A 16,058-nucleotide genomic window follows, 5' to 3' on the forward strand; every position below is an offset into this window, starting at 1 on the left:
CTCCTCCCCCCTTTCGTCATTAGAGGCCATCGGGATGCGGCTTAAGCGGGTAAGGCCAAGGAATTTTGCGCTGCCAAACCATGACCTCGGCTCCCTTCATGGCGGCCAGTTCCCGGATATCGAGAAACAACTGGCCTGTCACGCCCCGCAGGTAGATTTTTTTGATCTTACCCCGATTAACCACGGCCTCGGTCAGGGCGGCGACCTCCCTGGCCTCGCAGAACTTGGATCCAAGCACCAGGGTCTCCAACCGCGGAAAAGACTCAATAAAGGCGACGAGAACGGCGGCCTGATCTTTTTCGACTTTGGGGCGATCCTCTCCGGGAGGCTGGAGGGAGTCGGGTATGGTGAGCCCGGAGTCGAGGTTGAAGTCGAAGAGGCCAAGCATCCGGACGCCTGGCCCACCGTATAACCACGGAAGCCTTTGGAGAAAGGCCTGGGCCGGGAGAGGATCTTCTCCCCACATGGTGTCGTCACGATCAGTGTCGGGGAAGGCAAGTCCCAGTTCGTAGAGCTTGCCGGTGACGAGGGGATCCTGAAGCCTCTCCTGCGAAAGGAAATCGGGGGTCGCCGCCTCGAGCCAATACCGCTCCAGGGAATCCATAGACTTCCGGAGAAACTGGCCAACGCTGCTGAGGGCGCCTACAGTCATGCCGAGACCGTCCCTGAATCCCAACATGCCGGAGCGAGATTCGAGCACGCGGATTTTTTCGGGGTTCATTGGGCTGTTGCTCGCCCACCCTAAATCAAACCAGGAGGATACCTCACATTCGGCTATGACCACCCTCAAATCGGACCATGCGCCTGGACATGAAGGAGTTTCGTCGAGGGTGCATTCGATAGAGCAAGGCCCGTCCAGGTAGAGCTGCTCAAGACGAGGGGTGGCGGCAGCTAATGAAGGCTTGGTAGTGGTGGTTTGTTAGTTTGCTACGCCCCCCTATCGCCAAAGGAAAACGGCTCGGGACGGGGACAGGGAGGGAGGAGAACATACCAGGGAGATAAGAGAAGCGTCTTGTTTTCGACTTATACGTAGATACCTGAGCCGGGGCAGAGCCGGGGGCAGGTCCTGGAACAACCATGGTACTCGCGCATGTCCCAGCCAGAGGGATTCGAGGTTGTAGTTGCAGCGTTCAAGGATGCCACGCAAGAAGTCGTTCTCTTCCTGGTCCAGGAACAGGTCGAAATAACGAGGACCCCTACTCTCGGAGAAGATGATTTTCAGCGACGAGAGCCGACTGGGGAACTGGCGATTGGATGGCAGCTTTGGCATGGGCCCGTGGCGGAAGTCCAACTCCAGGCGCCTCGCCTGTTTCGCGGCATCGGCAAGTTGAAGCCACTGGGTCTCTCGGAGCCTCTCCTGGACGGGACTCGGTATGACTAGGCTTTTGGCAGCGCCGCGCATCCTGTTGGCCAGCGTCTTGGTCCAGGATGAGGGAGGTGCTCTCTTTAATCCGGCGGGGAACTCGATGTGTTTCCAGATGCATGGTCGAGAGTCGAAGAAGTAGTCCCATCGCTTGCACACGCCTTGGACACGGCTGCCGTAAGGGTCAGCAGAGGAGGAGCCGGGAACTCGCAAGGGCTGATTTGAAGAAAAGTAATAAAAATAAATAAAAATAAAATAAAAATAAAAAGGCGGACGTACCAGAGGTCTGTGAGTTGGAAGTAAGAGAAGATATGTTCAACCAGTTCGACAGGGAGTGTCATGGGATCCACTCGGACATAGTGCATTCGCAACGGCTGCCTCACTTCATAAAGTTGCTGCCAGGGTACGTTAGTGACGGACCAAAACCATCTACGACATGTCGGTGATAGATAGACCATAGGTGGCTGACCTTGATCTTCCGGCTGCCTCCAAGGCCTTCCTTGCGACCGACTTCAATACCAGCATTCCAGATGGCCAGGGCGACTTTGGGCTTCTTCTCCATTCGGTAGATCTTCCCCAGACGAAGGTAACCCTAAGCACGATAAGTCAGTACGACCTGTGACCTGCCTAGCATGCTACGATGTTGTTGCTGGGGAAAGGGGCGGGAACTCGCCTCGAGGGCACGAGGAGCTGTCTGTAAAAGCCACTCAGCATCTCGTTTGGCAAGGTGGAGGTCTTCCTTTTCGAAGACGGCAGCGCGGTAGTCGAGGGCACGAATGTGATAGGGATCATGACACTTGTCCCACTTCAAAGACACATTGCACCTGCAGTTATACATGGCCTCGTGGAAAATAGAGGTCCCTGCCTGGGCAACCCTCTCAAAGTCCTTGCAGCGGCACATCCTGGGGCGGTCGCGGCGGTTGCAGTCGCACGAGTTGATGATGGAGGTGAAGTATTCGATGGCCTTCTTGTGTCGTCCCGATGCGTAGGCATCGCGGCCACGGACCAAAGCCGCATCCGGGGAGTATAAATGCAGTGATGAGTTGCTTTTGCCCGACATTGTGATGGAGGCTACGAAGCGCGAGACACGTGTTGTTGTTTAATCTTCCAGGGCTTATTGTCTTCGAGAGAGCGGGCGGAATCCTGCGAATTGAAGGCGTCGAGGTTCTTAGAAACAAGACGAGGGAGATGCAAACTGTTGGATGACTTCTCCCATCGTGTAAGTGTAGTCCAGGCCTCTCCTGTGAGCAAGAGGATGATAAGTTGAGTAGAAATTGGCTTTACAAGGAGGTAATATATAAGGTACCTTAAGGTATCTTCAGGTATCTGGGGTGCCTTATGCAAGGTTCCAGGTACGGTACCTAAGGTACATGGAATAAGGTACCTGAATGAGCCTCTTTGCAGAAGGCAGATGATGGAATGTTGTTGCGTTAGTCGCGTGGGGCAGTGGGTGAGACGCGTTTCTGACGCGGTGCCGCGAAGGAATTACGTCGCACTCGTTGCCACGCCCTTATCTCAGCGGGCTCAGACGTTTTGGTCCTAGGCAGGTGGAAGTGGCGGGCGCCGAAGGCGCCCGCGGCTTGCGTAACTTTGGCCGACTTACCGGTAGGTCCTACCCGTGCCATGCCCCACTTATTTTGGTTCGTTTAGCACTTACCAGCTATAAGCTGGTGCTGGATAGTTATACGGCCAGGACAGTCATATCGCCACTTGCTTCTCTACCCGCTAAAACTAAAGCGATTTAGCTAAAATTTTCTATATAGCTACTTTACTAGTATTTCACTTAATAGTAAAAATATAGTAGTCATTACTTGAGTTTTGGCGGGTAGAGAAGTAAGTGGCGATGTAACTGTCCTGGCGCTTAGACTGTCCAGCACCAGTTAATAACTGGTGAGTTCCAACGAACCAAGTTTTAAATGGGGCGTGGCACGGGTACCCTACATCTTGGTGGGAAAATGCTAGAATCGCTTCGTTTATTTCGTCTAGATTACAGGTACGTGTAGGCACTGTGCGAACCCACATGCACCACTCGACGAAGTGACACTGTACTAGGTAGACGTCCTCTCCACATCTCCATCCACCTCAGGTGTGCGACGTACTTCGTATTTCGGAATACTTCACTTTTGGCCTTTCGCTGTCAGCATCCCTTCTAGGTCGACAGCAACCAAAAGAATAATCACCACGACATCGAAAAAAACCCAACGACAAAACCAACAACAACCAGCAACACAGTTTATAGTTTCGAAAACAAATCAATCTTCATGAACGGAATGAACGGCGGGGGAGGCATCTCCAGTAACATGGGCATGGGCCTTGCTACTCCCGCTGCTCAGCAGGCCGAGCTTAACTATATCTACGGCTTGGTGGAGGAGTTGAGTCGCCAACTCTTGGAAAACCGACGAGCAACCGAAGACATCGTCGCTGGCCTGGGAAGGGTGCGAAGCCGTGCACGGGTCCAGACTCTGAGCAACGAGGAGCTGATCAACCTCGCGGCGGAAGACATTAACGGTTCGTACACGGGTCTCTTGACTGATTTTCCCTCGCGCCTTTGTTTTGGCAAAAGAAGGGAAACCAAGAAAAGAAAGAACGAAAAAAGAAAAACGAGGTCCAGAATCGCGCTGACATGGGGACCATCCTCGTTCGTAGCCCAAGAACAGAACCTCGACGCCCTCGTTTCCCTCCTCTCCGAGTCCCTAGAAAAGGCCAAATACAGCCGAGACGCCAACGCGCAACTGCTCAGCCAATTCGCCACGGCCATGAACACGATGCTGAAGCAGTTCCACGACTACAAGGCCAAGCAGGTCGCCGACGTCGCCTCCTGGCACAAGTCCTACCGCCGCCAACTGGCCGAAGCCCGCGCCGAGAACAGCCGGCTCCGGGAGCAGATCTGGGAGATGCAGGGCCGCGCCACCAAGGCGAACGGCCTGCTCCGCGAGTTCCGCCGCAGGTACGACGAGGACAAGGATAAATGGGAGAGGCGCGTCGACGAGCGGGCCGCGAGGCAGGAGCTCCGTTTCTGGAAGCGCATGGCCATGCCCGACCTTGCCGACGACGATCCACTCTGGAGCGACGACGACGACATGGTCGACCCGGCCGAGAAGGAGCGGTTGAAGGAGCTGGACCGTAAGATGGCCCAGGAGCAATCCTCCTCCTCCATCGGTCTGCGGGAAGACGAAGACGGGCAGGGCACCGTACCTCGCGAGTCGGCCGTCTTCGGCGGTGTGCCTATGCAAAGAGACCAGGGCCATCCTATGGCTGTGCCCGCGCCTCCTCCACGACCTTCGAGTACGGTTTCCAGTACGGGCTCATCGGGTCAGTGACCTTTGCCGTGAGGGATGGGGGCTGAGAAGGCCTGACCTGACCAAGTGACTGCTTTTTTGCTTCTTTCTTTCTTCTCTTTTCTTTTGTATCCCTTCCCCTTTCCATGTCTTTTCCACATTGTCAACCGGGTCGACTTTTTACGTTCAAGCGCGGCGTCAAGGGGTGACACGATTAAGAGCATGCTGAATTGAATGCCACTGGGGACACGGCTTGTAACTCGATATCCTTGAGCAAATTCTATCACTGTCCCGGTCGCCAGCTCATCATAGAGTTGCCCTATCTATGGTCGGTCCCCTCATGTGAGACTCGTGTCATTGCCCATTGCCCGTTGCTTTTCACAACTCCAGACTCGACAGACCGGCCTTTCCCATCCCTCCCGCCATGGAGATAGCGCTCATAGTACTGGTGCGTGATCAGCCACGCCCCTTCGCCTTCCCCTTCGCCTTCCCCTTCGCCTTCGACCCCTTCGACCCTTTCTTTGAAGTCTTTCCATTTCAAAATCAATGGGGGTATCCTCATGTACTCATGCATATAAGCCCGCATACCAACACCATCGCAAAGCAAAGCCGCTGTGGAAGAAAGAGAAAAAAATGAAGAAAAAACGCGCGCTATGGCGAATTCAAAACAGGCCAGGCAACCTCTACACCTGGCTGATCGGGACATTCTTTGGTTGTCCGACAATGCCCATTTCTCCCGAGAAGGGAACGTCTTCATTCAGCCGGACTCCGCTCGTTATGTCCATCTCCATGGGGTGAACCAGAAGGGGCTGGGGCTGGGGCTGAGCGCCTCGTCTCTTCGACCAGAAGAAATAGCCAAGAAACCAAATCCACGGCATGATGGGTCCGATGTTGTCTCGTACAATGTCGACCGCATGGTGCTTGCCGCTGATGGGTAGGATGGCGGGGATCACGTTGGCAAGGAGGGCAAACACGCAGGTGCAGAGCCCGACCCACGAACCCCAGACGCCGAAGGGGCTGCTCCAGAGGAGCTCGCCGATGCCCCTGCCCTGCGCGCGCCAGCCCCTCCGGAAGCGGATGTGGCTCAGGCAGATCGACGCCCAGGTGTAGTAGTTGCAGGCGCCGGACAGGCTGAGCAGCCAGTCGAAGATGGCCCCGCCGCCGGGCGCCACGGTGACGTACGCGAGGGTTCCGAACGCGAAGGCCAGGACGATACCCCAGCGGGGGACCCCCCATTTTACCGTGGCGCCCCAGCGGGGTCCCATCCCGTGCTGGCACAGCGCCTGGAACGCGCGGCTCGAGGCGAAGATGCTCGCGTTGGCCATGGAGACGAGCGCCACGATGATGAAGACGTTGAAAAAGGTCGGCAGGTGGCGGATGCCGGCGATCTGCGCCGCCAGGGTGAATGGGCTCACCTGGGCGCCCTTCCCGGTCGACGCCAGCCGGGGGTCATCGGCGGGGACGACGAAGCCGAGCAGCAAGAGCGTGAGGATGTAGAAGACCAGGATGCGGAAGAAGGTGACCTTGGTGGCCAGGGGGAGGGCCTTCTTGGGGTTGTTGCACTCCGCCGCCGTCATGCCGAGCAGCTCGGTTCCTCCGTAGGACATGCCGGCGACACGGAAAACGAGCATAAAACCGGGAAACCCGTTTCGAGTGGCCAAGCCGTCTTGCCAAAACGAGATTCCGGTTCCTTGGCTATGCCAAGGGGTTAGTTAGCAGAGGCACCTCTGAGACCGGGTAGGTGTAGATCCATATCGAGCTCCGCTTCAGAATCACCAGGCCACTTACCGAGGATCCGACGACACTCCGCCACCGATGATACACAGGGCCATGAAGATGAAAATCACCAGAGCAAGTGCCTTGCCGATTCCAAAGGCATGCTCCAGTTCTCCGTACCAACGTGAACCCAAGAAGGAGGTGGCGATGAGGGTGGCGAGAAGCGGGGTGATTATAAAGGCCGGCAGCATCCGATCGCCCCAGAACTTGACTTGGGACACAATACAAGTGATCTCGAAGGGGAAGATGATGAGCCAGTTCAGGACGAAGGTCCAACCCATGGCGAAGCCCCAGGCCTCGGAAACGAACCGCCTCGAGTATTCGTAGAACGAACCGGCCACGGGGAAGGTTGCTGAAGGGGGTGTTATTTATGGGACTAAAGGAATGGGAAAGAAAAAAAGGGGGTTGGAGGGGTAGGGAGGTAGAAGGACACCCAGAGAGGGCGAGAGAGACACGACAACAAGACAAGAAGACAACAAGAACACTTACCGGCAAGTTCTCCCAAGCTGCCCATTGTGCAGGTCACGCCGAAACCAACGATGGAAAAGTTCAGCACCAGACTCAAAGGACCGCCTGCACTCAGCGCAGCGCCAGAGCCGACAAATAGGCCGGCTCCTATTGAGCCTCCGAGGGCGATGAATATCATATGGCGGATGCTAATGTTCCGTCGTAGCTTGTCGCCCGATCCGTCGCCCGATCCGTCACCCGAGTCCAAGGTAGGGCTCGACGATGGGCCTGACGATGGGCTCGGGGCTGCATCCTGACTGGTGCCGGAGGATGTCGCCTCGATAGGCATAGCGGCAATCTCAAGGGAATTTCTCTTAGTCTCGTCTCTTGACATGTTTGACGATGAGAGTAACGGGAGCCGTCAGGGATAGGTATGAAGTTCTCGAGCAAGGAGGTCTTGGGTGGTTTACACGAGCACTAAATAACATGGACTCAAGAAAAAATACGTCCGCTTATGTAGGTGAACAAGGGAGGAGGAAATCAGGGGAGAGAGAAGGGGGGGAATTCGGACGTCAACAGTTATAGTTCTCCTGAAGAAGTAACTTTCTTTCTCCCACGGGAGTGGCTGTTAAGAACTTCCTTTACGTGAGAGCCACTTGACACTATATGGCTACATACTTCATTCAATCCCCTCTCCCCTCTCCTATCTGCGAGAGCGATATGTTGGCGGTGAAGCCGTAGGCGTGATGGACCAGCCATTACGAGCGCCTGAGGAGCTTACTTCGCACACAGTTAACAAGAGCGAGTTGGGTATAGCAGCGAGGCAAAGGGGGATCGGGATCCATGGATTAAGGCCTACCGTGGCGGACCTAGGTGACCAGGATGGTTCGGGAGAGAAAACTATCGAAGGAGAGAATCATTCCCCTCCCTCCCTCCCCCCAAGGACAGGATGCTGAACCTGCTCTACCACACCTCTTTATATCTTCATGGGGACGGGATCCTGATGCCAGGGACGTAGATTCAAAAAGAACACGCAATTGTTCTCTGAATCTCACAATATCCGCGACCAAACTCTCTTCTCCTTCGGACATACAGCTCGTGGCCACCGGAACAGGCCAGATCAAGCAACACCATCGTCGGCATCAGGGGAAATAAGCTTTATCTTGGCTGTTCTCCAGTCTGACATGAGGTAAACATTACGGAGTACCAGGCTACCAAGCCAAGCATGATCTACTCTGTGCGGAATAGATACTACATAGTACGGAATGTCCAGCACCAACCGGGTGTCGGCAAACAGGGGCTAGACGCACCAGGCCACGCCGCCTCTTACTGTGTAGGTTTCTGCTGACTATATCGTGATAGGGGGCAGCTTGGAAGGTTGAACTTGTCATGAGGTCTAGCCATGGCGAATCATGGCAGCTGAGCACTTCGAAATCGGCGGCATCGATGCATCGAGGCGTCGAGGCGTCGAGGCGTGATCCCCCTGGTATGCTACACTGGTTTGGTAAAGTAGGTGATGGGTTCTCTGTTCACTCTCAGGTAGAGGCAAATATTGCTCATTGTCAGGCAAATATCAGCTCGGCCCTATCCATCGGTAATCAATTCCTGAACTAAGGTATCCCGCGTGAAGTTTGTCGTAGCCACCCCCAACGCCGCAACTCCCCGTGATATCTGGCCTCACAGCAGTAGGAAGACCACCAGTACCCCTTGAGCAATTGAACCACTATTGTACAGATTTATCCACCGACCGGGCGACACAATCACCCCCTGTTCCGGTTTCACAAAACAAAAAACGAAAAAAAAAAAAAAAATCCCTAGCTCTCCCATCGCACCTAGTATCCGCTCTGCTCTCTCCTGTTATCGTGATCATCGTCGTCCCCCTCACCACGGGAGCCCCCCGCTTCCCTGATGCCCTGGTCATCTCCGCGCAGCTTAGCAAAGTAGGCCTTGATGTCCTCGGCACCGATGGCCCGTCCACTGTCGGCGAATTCCCGGAAAAACGGCTTGAGCTGCTCCTTGAGATGGTTGTAGGCCATGACGCCCTCGATGGCGCGCACGCGATCGACGTTGCGCAAGGCGCTCTCGCCGCGCTCGAGCAGGCTGCCGCTCCCATGGGTGGAGCCGCCGTGTTCCGAGCCGCCGTCCTCGGACAGCGGGGGCTCGTACGTCTCTTCCTCTTCGAGCAGCTGGGAATGCGCGTTGAGTTTGGAGACGTAGCAGTCCGAGCAGCGGCAGAGGTGGTCGCGGAAGAATTCGGTGAAGAAGATGGAGAAGGGGGCGTCGTCAGGGCCGTTCGGCAGGGTTGCCCACCTGCAGGTCGAGGTCGAGGCTTTTTCAGGCTCGAGCTGCTGCTTTCCTTGCCCGTTGGCGGCCTCTCCGTTTTGTTGTTTCTCCGTTGATGATGTCTCGGCGGGGCCGGTTTTTTTCGTCGCGGGTTCCTCTTGTTCACTCTTCACACGCTTTGTCTGAGATGCATCCTCCGGGTCCTCTGCCGCCTTGCGTTTGTTCGACGCATCTCCCTTCGTATCGGGCCTCTGGACCGCCGGCGCATCCTGTTGGGTGAACACAGCAGGAAGAAAGCCTTTGGTGCCTGCATACCTCCTGATCCACGGATACGCGGCGACACATTTGTAACACAGAAATCCTTCGAAATCATCTTCGGATGGGAAGCCGGGCGGCATGGGCGGGTCGTCGTCGTCGTCGTCGGTTTCTTCTTCTTCTTCTTGGTTAGTGGGTGCTTCCTCCCGTGGCGGTTGTTGTCGTTCGGCTTCTTCGGAGATTGTGGGAAGCGATCCGTCATCGGTGGTGTTTTCAGCGGCCCGTGGCGCACCGGTATCTTTGCCGGGCTTCTCTTTCTTCATGCTCTCGAACCAGCTGGGACCCATGCCGACGAGACAGCCGGGATGATACCAGTCTTCGCCGCAGCCGCCTGTTTCGGTGGTGCCCAGGCCAAGGCATTGGAACATGGTGCCTTTCTGTTGGAAGGGGTTGTAGTCGCACTCGCAGCCGCAGAACCTGTTCCGGAAGTTCTGGTTGTATTTGTTATTGGCGTCAGGCTCTTCCGAGTGGACGCCGCCCTTGGTGTTCGTGCTGGGGTTGACGCGAAGGTCGCAGGTGCTGGCGGCGGGCAGGCGCGTAGTACCGCAGTCGCAAGTAAAGTTGCGTTTGGTGAAAATCTCGACCAGGGAGTGATCGCCGTGACATTGGACCGAGCAGGCGTAGCAGACGCCGGCTGGTGAGAAGGGGTCCGATGGGTTATGGGGGGGAGGCGTGCAGGTGAGGCAAGCGAAGACGCTCTGGCGGAGAGGGCCCAGGATCTTGGTGCAGTTTTCGATGCTCTGTAGATTGGACCAGTTCGAATTAGCATTAGCTAGCTATCCGCTTCGGGCGGAGCAAGGCAAGTTAAAGCAATCAAAAGAAAATGCGAGGGAAGTCGCGTCAAGGATAAAAAGTTGAGCGTTTTTGGCACGTACATAAGGAAGCGCTTCCCGAGCATCGGCTTCGAGCTGCATCTGGTTGCGAATGAAATCGGCCGCGGTCTGAGAATCGTCGGACTTGTGCGACGAGAAGCTGCCGCTGCGTGCTGGGCTCGGAGCAACGGCGTTCGAATCGCCTTCGGCTACCGCAGCGGACTGCGAAGCGTTCGAGGCGGGAGGATCCATGGTGATCAATGATTCGGAGGAGGATGGATGATGGATTGCGAGACTTGGTGGACAAGAAGATCGACCGTCGAATTGCGACAGCGCGACGGAAATACTTGAAGAACAAAGTCGTTAGAACGGAAGAATCAGAAGAGCTCAGAAATTATTGATCAACGATGGCCAGTTAAATGGATGCAATGGCTAAAAGTGCCTAAGGAAATGTCAGGACTTTTGGAAGTTAGAAGGATAGGAAAGCTCGATGATGCTAATTCAGAGCTACAAGACACCAAAGACGCGATATGATTGTGCGAAGTACCTAAGGTAAGGTAAGGTAATAAGGTACCTTAAGGTACCCAGTCGCAGACCACTCATATACCTAGCGAGAAGTACATCTCTATCCACATATGCATGTGATCAACAGGATTCTGTATTAGGATGGTACAAGAGTATGGGGTGCAGTATCAGGTACAATGTCTCACTGTGTTTGCAGCACTGCAGCACTGCAGCACTGTGGTGGGCTGCTTCCACTTTACGCGTCATCCCGATCAGGGTTAGTGCCACTTGACGCGTTTCCCCTGAACGCGTTCCAGGAATGCGACGCGCCTTTCCAGTGGACCAGTGGACCAGTGGTCCAGTGGACGGTTGACGCACGGGCAGGAAAGGGTCACTGGGGCCTTCCATTTGTTTCCCCTCCATTGCTCCTCCTTCGTCTCGATACACACCACACATACCGCCGACCTTTCCCCCTCTCTTTCCTTCGCCCCTCTCTGTTGATATCTCTTTCTTTCATTATAATAGGTACCCAAAAAAGTGAACTCGACTTGTTGCCAATCGTCATCAGGGGACCTTACCGCCCTAAGCTCACCGCAACAATGAGGTCCGGAATTCCCCCATCCCAAAGCGCATCGATGAAGGATTTCAGTTTTCATATTTTCATATATTCATATTTTCATCCCATGCTGACTCGCGCTGCCCCAGTTCTCCCCTTCGCAACCACCCCAGCGCCGCTAACAGGGGACCATCGGCGAGGTCAAGTCGCAAACGGTCCCGTACGACTGGCCCCGATGGCTCCTCCGTCGCCACCCCGTCAAGTCCCATGGCTTCCTCGCCGCCGGCCTTCGACATGGCACACGGTGTTGACGACGAGGACGACATTGAAGAGGAGGCCGAGATTCAGGACGACTTGGATGACGTGGACGAAATGGCCGAGGACGACGTGGACCTCTTCCGCGAAGGGTTCGAACAAGATTACCGCGACAAAGAAGACGACACGTATGAAGCGATAGGCCTCGACGACGGAGGCGATTACGATCAGATGGACCTCGGGGCCCGCCGGCGACTCGAAGCCCAGTTAGCCCGCAGGGATCGTGAGGTGGCCCGCCGGCAACGGATCCCCGCGGCTTTCCTTCCCGGCGAGGACGACGACGCCGACATCGACCTCACGGCCCAGCCCCGTCGACGCCGCCATGCGTACGACGAGGACCCGGACGAGGATATGGATGCCGACATCATGGACGAGGAGCTCTCCTTGGAAGCCCTCCAAGACGTCAAGGCGGCCACCCTGACCGAATGGGTCTCGCAGCCCTTCGTGCAACGCACCATCAAGAGGGAGTTCAAGGCCTTCCTGACCGAATACATCGACGAAAGCGGGTCCTCCGTCTACGGCAACCGGATTCGCACCCTTGGCGAGATCAACGCCGAGACGCTCGAGGTGTCGTACGATCACCTGTCATCGTCCAAGGCCATTCTCGCCTATTTCCTCGCCAACGCCCCCGCCGAGATGCTCAAGCTCTTCGACGAGGTGGCCATGGATGTCGTCCTTCTCCACTACCCCGACTACGAGCGCATCCACTCCGAGATTCACGTCCGCATCTTCGACCTGCCCGTTCACTATACCCTGAGACAGCTGCGCCAGTCCCATCTCAACTGTCTGGTCCGCGTCAGCGGCGTGGTCACGCGCCGTACCGGCGTGTTTCCGCAGCTCAAATACGTCAAGTTTGACTGCACCAAGTGCGGGGTGACGCTGGGTCCCTTCCAGCAAGAGTCCAACGTCGAGGTGAAGATCACGTACTGCCAGAACTGCCAGTCGCGGGGTCCCTTCACTCTCAACTCGGAGAAGACGGTGTACCGGAACTACCAAAAGCTCACGCTCCAGGAATCGCCCGGCACGGTCCCGGCGGGCCGTCTCCCCCGGCACCGGGACGTGATTCTGCTTTGGGACCTTATCGACAAGGCCAAGCCCGGCGAGGAGATCGAGGTGACGGGCATCTACAGGAACAGCTACGACGCGCAGCTCAACAACCGCAACGGCTTCCCCGTGTTCGCCACCGTTCTCGAGGCGAACAACGTGGTCAAGTCGCACGATCAGCTTGCCGGCTTCCGCCTGACCGAAGAAGACGAGCAGGCCATCCGGAAGTTGTCTCGTGACCCGGCCATCGTCGACAAGATTATCAACTCGATCGCGCCGAGCATCTACGGCCATGCGGATGTCAAGACGGCCGTCGCCCTGTCCCTGTTTGGCGGTGTCGCCAAGGTGGGCAAGGGCGGGCATCACGTCCGCGGGGACATCAACGTCCTCCTGCTCGGCGACCCGGGTACGGCAAAGTCCCAGGTGCTCAAGTACGTGGAGAAGACGGCGCATCGTGCCGTGTTCGCGACGGGCCAGGGGGCCAGCGCCGTCGGCCTGACGGCCAGCGTCCGCCGCGACCCGTTGACGAGCGAGTGGACGCTGGAGGGCGGCGCGCTCGTGCTCGCGGACAAGGGCACCTGCCTGATCGACGAGTTCGACAAGATGAACGACCAGGACCGGACGTCGATCCACGAGGCCATGGAGCAGCAGACCATTTCCATCTCCAAGGCGGGCATCGTGACGACGCTGCAGGCGCGCTGCGGCATCATCGCGGCGGCCAACCCCCAAGGCGGGCGTTACAACTCGACGATCCCGTTTTCGCACAACGTGCAGCTGACGGAGCCCATCCTGTCGCGTTTCGACATTTTGTGCGTGGTCCGCGACACGGTCGAGCCGGCGGAAGACGAGCGGCTGGCGCGCTTCATCGTGGGTTCGCATAGCCGGAGCCACCCGCTGTCGCAGGCGGCGCAGGCGGCGACGCAAGGATCGTCGATGGACGTGGAACACGACTCGGAGCAGCAGCAGCAGCAGGACACGCAAGCCGAGGGCGGGAAGAAAGAGGACGAGATCCCGCAGGAGCTTCTACGAAAGTACATATTGTATGCGCGCGAACGTGTGTCGCCCAAGCTCTATCACATGGACGAGGACAAGGTGGCGCGACTGTTTTCCGACATGAGACGGGAGTCGCTGGCGACGGGAGCGTATCCCATTACGGTGAGTTTTCCTTTTTTCCTTTTTTTTTTTCCAAATGCATAAAATCGGTCCAGAAATGCACAGACAGTCTAACCCAAGCGCACACACACAAGGTTCGTCATCTGGAAGCCGTCATCCGCATCAGCGAGGCATTCTGCCGGATGCGTCTCTCGGAGTACTGCTCGTCGCAAGACATGGACCGCGCCATCGCGGTGACGGTAGAAAGCTTTGTCGCCAGCCAGAAGCTCAGCTGCAAGAAGGCCTTGGCGCGGGCGTTTGCCAAGTATACGCTGGGAAGGCCACGGCCGGGCGCGAGCGGTGGCAGCGGCAGTGGCAGTGGCAGCGGCGGTGGCAGCGGCGGTGACAACTCCCAGCGCAGGGCGGGACGGCCATCGAGGCGAGTAGGGTCTGTCGCTGCCTGACCCAGACAAGCGAACTGTATATAATGGAAAGCTTGTTTGTTGGGGAGGTCTGACGAGGGATGGCTGGAAGGGATACCTAGGAACGACGCCTATGAGTGAGTTTGTGTTGCATTTTATGACGGTTGCTTCTGTGCTGGTTGGGAAGAAAATGATCAGGCAATGGTAATTGATAATTCTGGGTTCATATATTAAACTGTTCTTATTTCCGAGTTGTATGGGATTATATTCTGGTTGGGGGGTTCTGATCTCCATCTCCGTAATAGTGTGAGGTAGAGAGAAAGAGTCGGGGTCGTCTCTTTGCATCAACCGAGTTCTGTTGGACAGTTCGGGTTTGTACGGAATACGGAGTAACTACACTGTACGGATATTTAGTACTAATCAGTTAGTAATCATTTGCCCCGAGCCTTTCCCAAATGGGGAATCATGTCATGTCCACGTCTAGCCGGGGGATTAGGCAACATCGACCAATCGATATGGGGAGAGGGATAAGGTATAGATACTATTTTTAGGACAGAGCCAATTAATGTCTTGGCACTGTCCGCGTAGAAACGTACCTCAACCAGCAATGCCGCCATCAGGGACAGAAGTAATTACCTTATTAATAACCAACTCACCCGTCGCCACCAACAGAGGTGGGATGTCCTCCGAAGTGATTAGCGGGTTGCGGGTTGCGGGTTGCGGGTTGCTGCATTTTGGTTCTTTTTGTCTCGAGCTTCCTTCGGGAGTGCTCGTAGCAATTAAATGCGGAACGACCCGAACGGAGGAGCAATACCTTAGGTACAACGGTGGCGGGCCCGTTATCTCCAACTCATCCTCGTCCATCCCTTTATTCGGTGGCTGTTACGTTGGGGACTTGGACCCTTCTCCTCTCCGGGCCCCCCTGTTCCTCGACCCTGATCCCTGAATCCCAGTTATGTTCAAGTCTCGTGGGCAGCGGTCGCTAATTCTGGTCCAAGCTCCTCTCAACCCATTTTCCTACCTACCTTACTTTACCTAGCCCCCAAAAATGCTGCTACCTACCTTATTCCAGCCCTGTTTATTCCTGCGTCTCTTTTCTCATAATATTCTATGAAAAAATAACGTTGCGACGTGTTACACCAATTATCAATTAGGCATCTAATTCTGTTTTTGTGTTTTGCGTGTGTGTCTCTTTTTTTATTTTTTGCTTCTCTCTCTCTCTCTCTCTCTCTCCTCGGTCCATCTCGAATAATCACAATCATCTTAGACACCTTGTTCGCTCCTCTTCACTACCTCTTGAGAGTCCTTGCACTGCAAGGGTCAATTGTCTACGAGGAAAGGAGAAAAAAGAACGGTTGTTGGTTCTTGATTTTCCGTCCTTGGCTTATATGCTTATGCGATCTGCTGTTTGTCCTTTGCGACAGCCTGTTGGGTCTCCCTTTCTGCGCTTATCCGCCCGCAGTCTACCAAAGCATCGAGTTCGAGTTGCTTCACTGCTGGCAGCCCTTCCTATGCATGCAAGCCTTCGAACAAAGCAACTAAACTAAGTCTTGGAGGATTCGAAAGGCCGGGCCATTCGAGGCATTTGGAGTCTTTGTTCGTACGAGCGACAAGGGTTACTCCCTACTCCCTACTCCCTACTCCCTACTCCCACCACCACTGGCTTGCCATGGTCGAATCCCCATTCGGGGTACCCGCAGCATAGGGAGCGTGAATCAGACAACCCAAGCAACCGACGGGTAATCATGTCTGAAAACGACAACCTGCACCAGGAGCCGCCTTTCAGGATGGGCCCGGTGTCAGAAGAGGATGAGCTTCGCCCAACCCTCCTCGCATCGGCCAACTCCTTTT

General features: G+C 55.8%; 5 protein-coding genes across 5 annotated transcripts; 2 read left to right on the forward strand and 3 right to left on the reverse strand.

The window, feature by feature from the left end:
- Window positions 1–4: 4 nt before the first annotated feature.
- On the reverse strand, window positions 5–2,725 carry SODALDRAFT_330833 (hypothetical protein). Its single transcript, XM_028611303.1, has 5 exons — window positions 2,037–2,725; window positions 1,833–1,955; window positions 1,643–1,758; window positions 992–1,535; window positions 5–901 (listed from the first exon to the last, which is right to left on the reverse strand). Exons 1-5 carry the CDS (start codon window positions 2,421–2,423, stop codon window positions 20–22), a joined length of 2,052 nt encoding a protein of 683 aa, XP_028468931.1. The 5' UTR covers window positions 2,424–2,725; the 3' UTR covers window positions 5–19.
- Window positions 2,726–3,633: 908 nt separating this feature from the next.
- On the forward strand, window positions 3,634–4,683 carry SODALDRAFT_322328 (hypothetical protein; the record flags this gene model as incomplete). The annotated part of the gene is made up of 2 exons (XM_028609711.1): window positions 3,634–3,871; window positions 4,010–4,683. 2 exons carry the CDS (start codon window positions 3,634–3,636, stop codon window positions 4,681–4,683), a joined length of 912 nt encoding a protein of 303 aa, XP_028468932.1.
- Window positions 4,684–5,324: 641 nt separating this feature from the next.
- SODALDRAFT_272791 (amino acid permease) lies at window positions 5,325–7,213 on the reverse strand (the record flags this gene model as incomplete). Its single annotated transcript, XM_028607856.1, has 3 exons — window positions 5,325–6,336; window positions 6,430–6,769; window positions 6,907–7,213. The coding sequence occupies 3 exons, from the start codon at window positions 7,211–7,213 to the stop codon at window positions 5,325–5,327; spliced, it is 1,659 nt and encodes a 552-aa protein (XP_028468933.1).
- Window positions 7,214–8,405: 1,192 nt separating this feature from the next.
- On the reverse strand, window positions 8,406–10,750 carry SODALDRAFT_307690 (hypothetical protein). Its single transcript, XM_028609072.1, has 2 exons — window positions 10,338–10,750; window positions 8,406–10,202 (listed from the first exon to the last, which is right to left on the reverse strand). The coding sequence occupies exons 1-2, from the start codon at window positions 10,524–10,526 to the stop codon at window positions 8,697–8,699; spliced, it is 1,695 nt and encodes a 564-aa protein (XP_028468934.1). The 5' UTR covers window positions 10,527–10,750; the 3' UTR covers window positions 8,406–8,696.
- Window positions 10,751–11,209: 459 nt separating this feature from the next.
- SODALDRAFT_330836 (MCM-domain-containing protein) lies at window positions 11,210–14,652 on the forward strand. Its single transcript, XM_028611304.1, has 3 exons — window positions 11,210–11,382; window positions 11,481–13,848; window positions 13,941–14,652. The coding sequence occupies exons 2-3, from the start codon at window positions 11,629–11,631 to the stop codon at window positions 14,247–14,249; spliced, it is 2,529 nt and encodes an 842-aa protein (XP_028468935.1). The 5' UTR covers window positions 11,210–11,382; window positions 11,481–11,628; the 3' UTR covers window positions 14,250–14,652.
- Window positions 14,653–16,058: the final 1,406 nt, after the last annotated feature.

Source organism: Sodiomyces alkalinus (genome assembly GCF_003711515.1).
Source record: "Sodiomyces alkalinus F11 unplaced genomic scaffold SODALscaffold_2, whole genome shotgun sequence".
In the NCBI taxonomy this organism is placed as follows: Eukaryota; Fungi; Ascomycota; class Sordariomycetes; order Glomerellales; family Plectosphaerellaceae; genus Sodiomyces; species Sodiomyces alkalinus.

Excerpts from the sequence above, each read along its gene's own strand:
- SODALDRAFT_330833 (XM_028611303.1), bottom strand. The coding sequence starts at position 2,423 with ATGTCGGGCAAAAGCAACTCATCACTGCATTTATACTCCCCGGATGCG. Across the intron at positions 1,956-2,036 it reads CAGCTCCTCGTGCCCTCGAG|GGTTACCTTCGTCTGGGGAA; the intron begins GCGAGTTCCCGC and ends TATCGTGCTTAG. Across the intron at positions 1,536-1,642 it reads TTCCAACTCACAGACCTCTG|CCGTGTCCAAGGCGTGTGCA; the intron begins GTACGTCCGCCT and ends CCCTTACGGCAG.
- SODALDRAFT_307690 (XM_028609072.1), bottom strand. The coding sequence starts at position 10,526 with ATGGATCCTCCCGCCTCGAACGCTTCGCAGTCCGCTGCGGTAGCCGAA. Across the intron at positions 10,203-10,337 it reads CTCGGGAAGCGCTTCCTTAT|AGCATCGAAAACTGCACCAA; the intron begins GTACGTGCCAAA and ends TCCAATCTACAG.
- SODALDRAFT_330836 (XM_028611304.1), top strand. The coding sequence starts at position 11,629 with ATGGCACACGGTGTTGACGACGAGGACGACATTGAAGAGGAGGCCGAG. Across the intron at positions 13,849-13,940 it reads CGGGAGCGTATCCCATTACG|GTTCGTCATCTGGAAGCCGT; the intron begins GTGAGTTTTCCT and ends CACACACACAAG.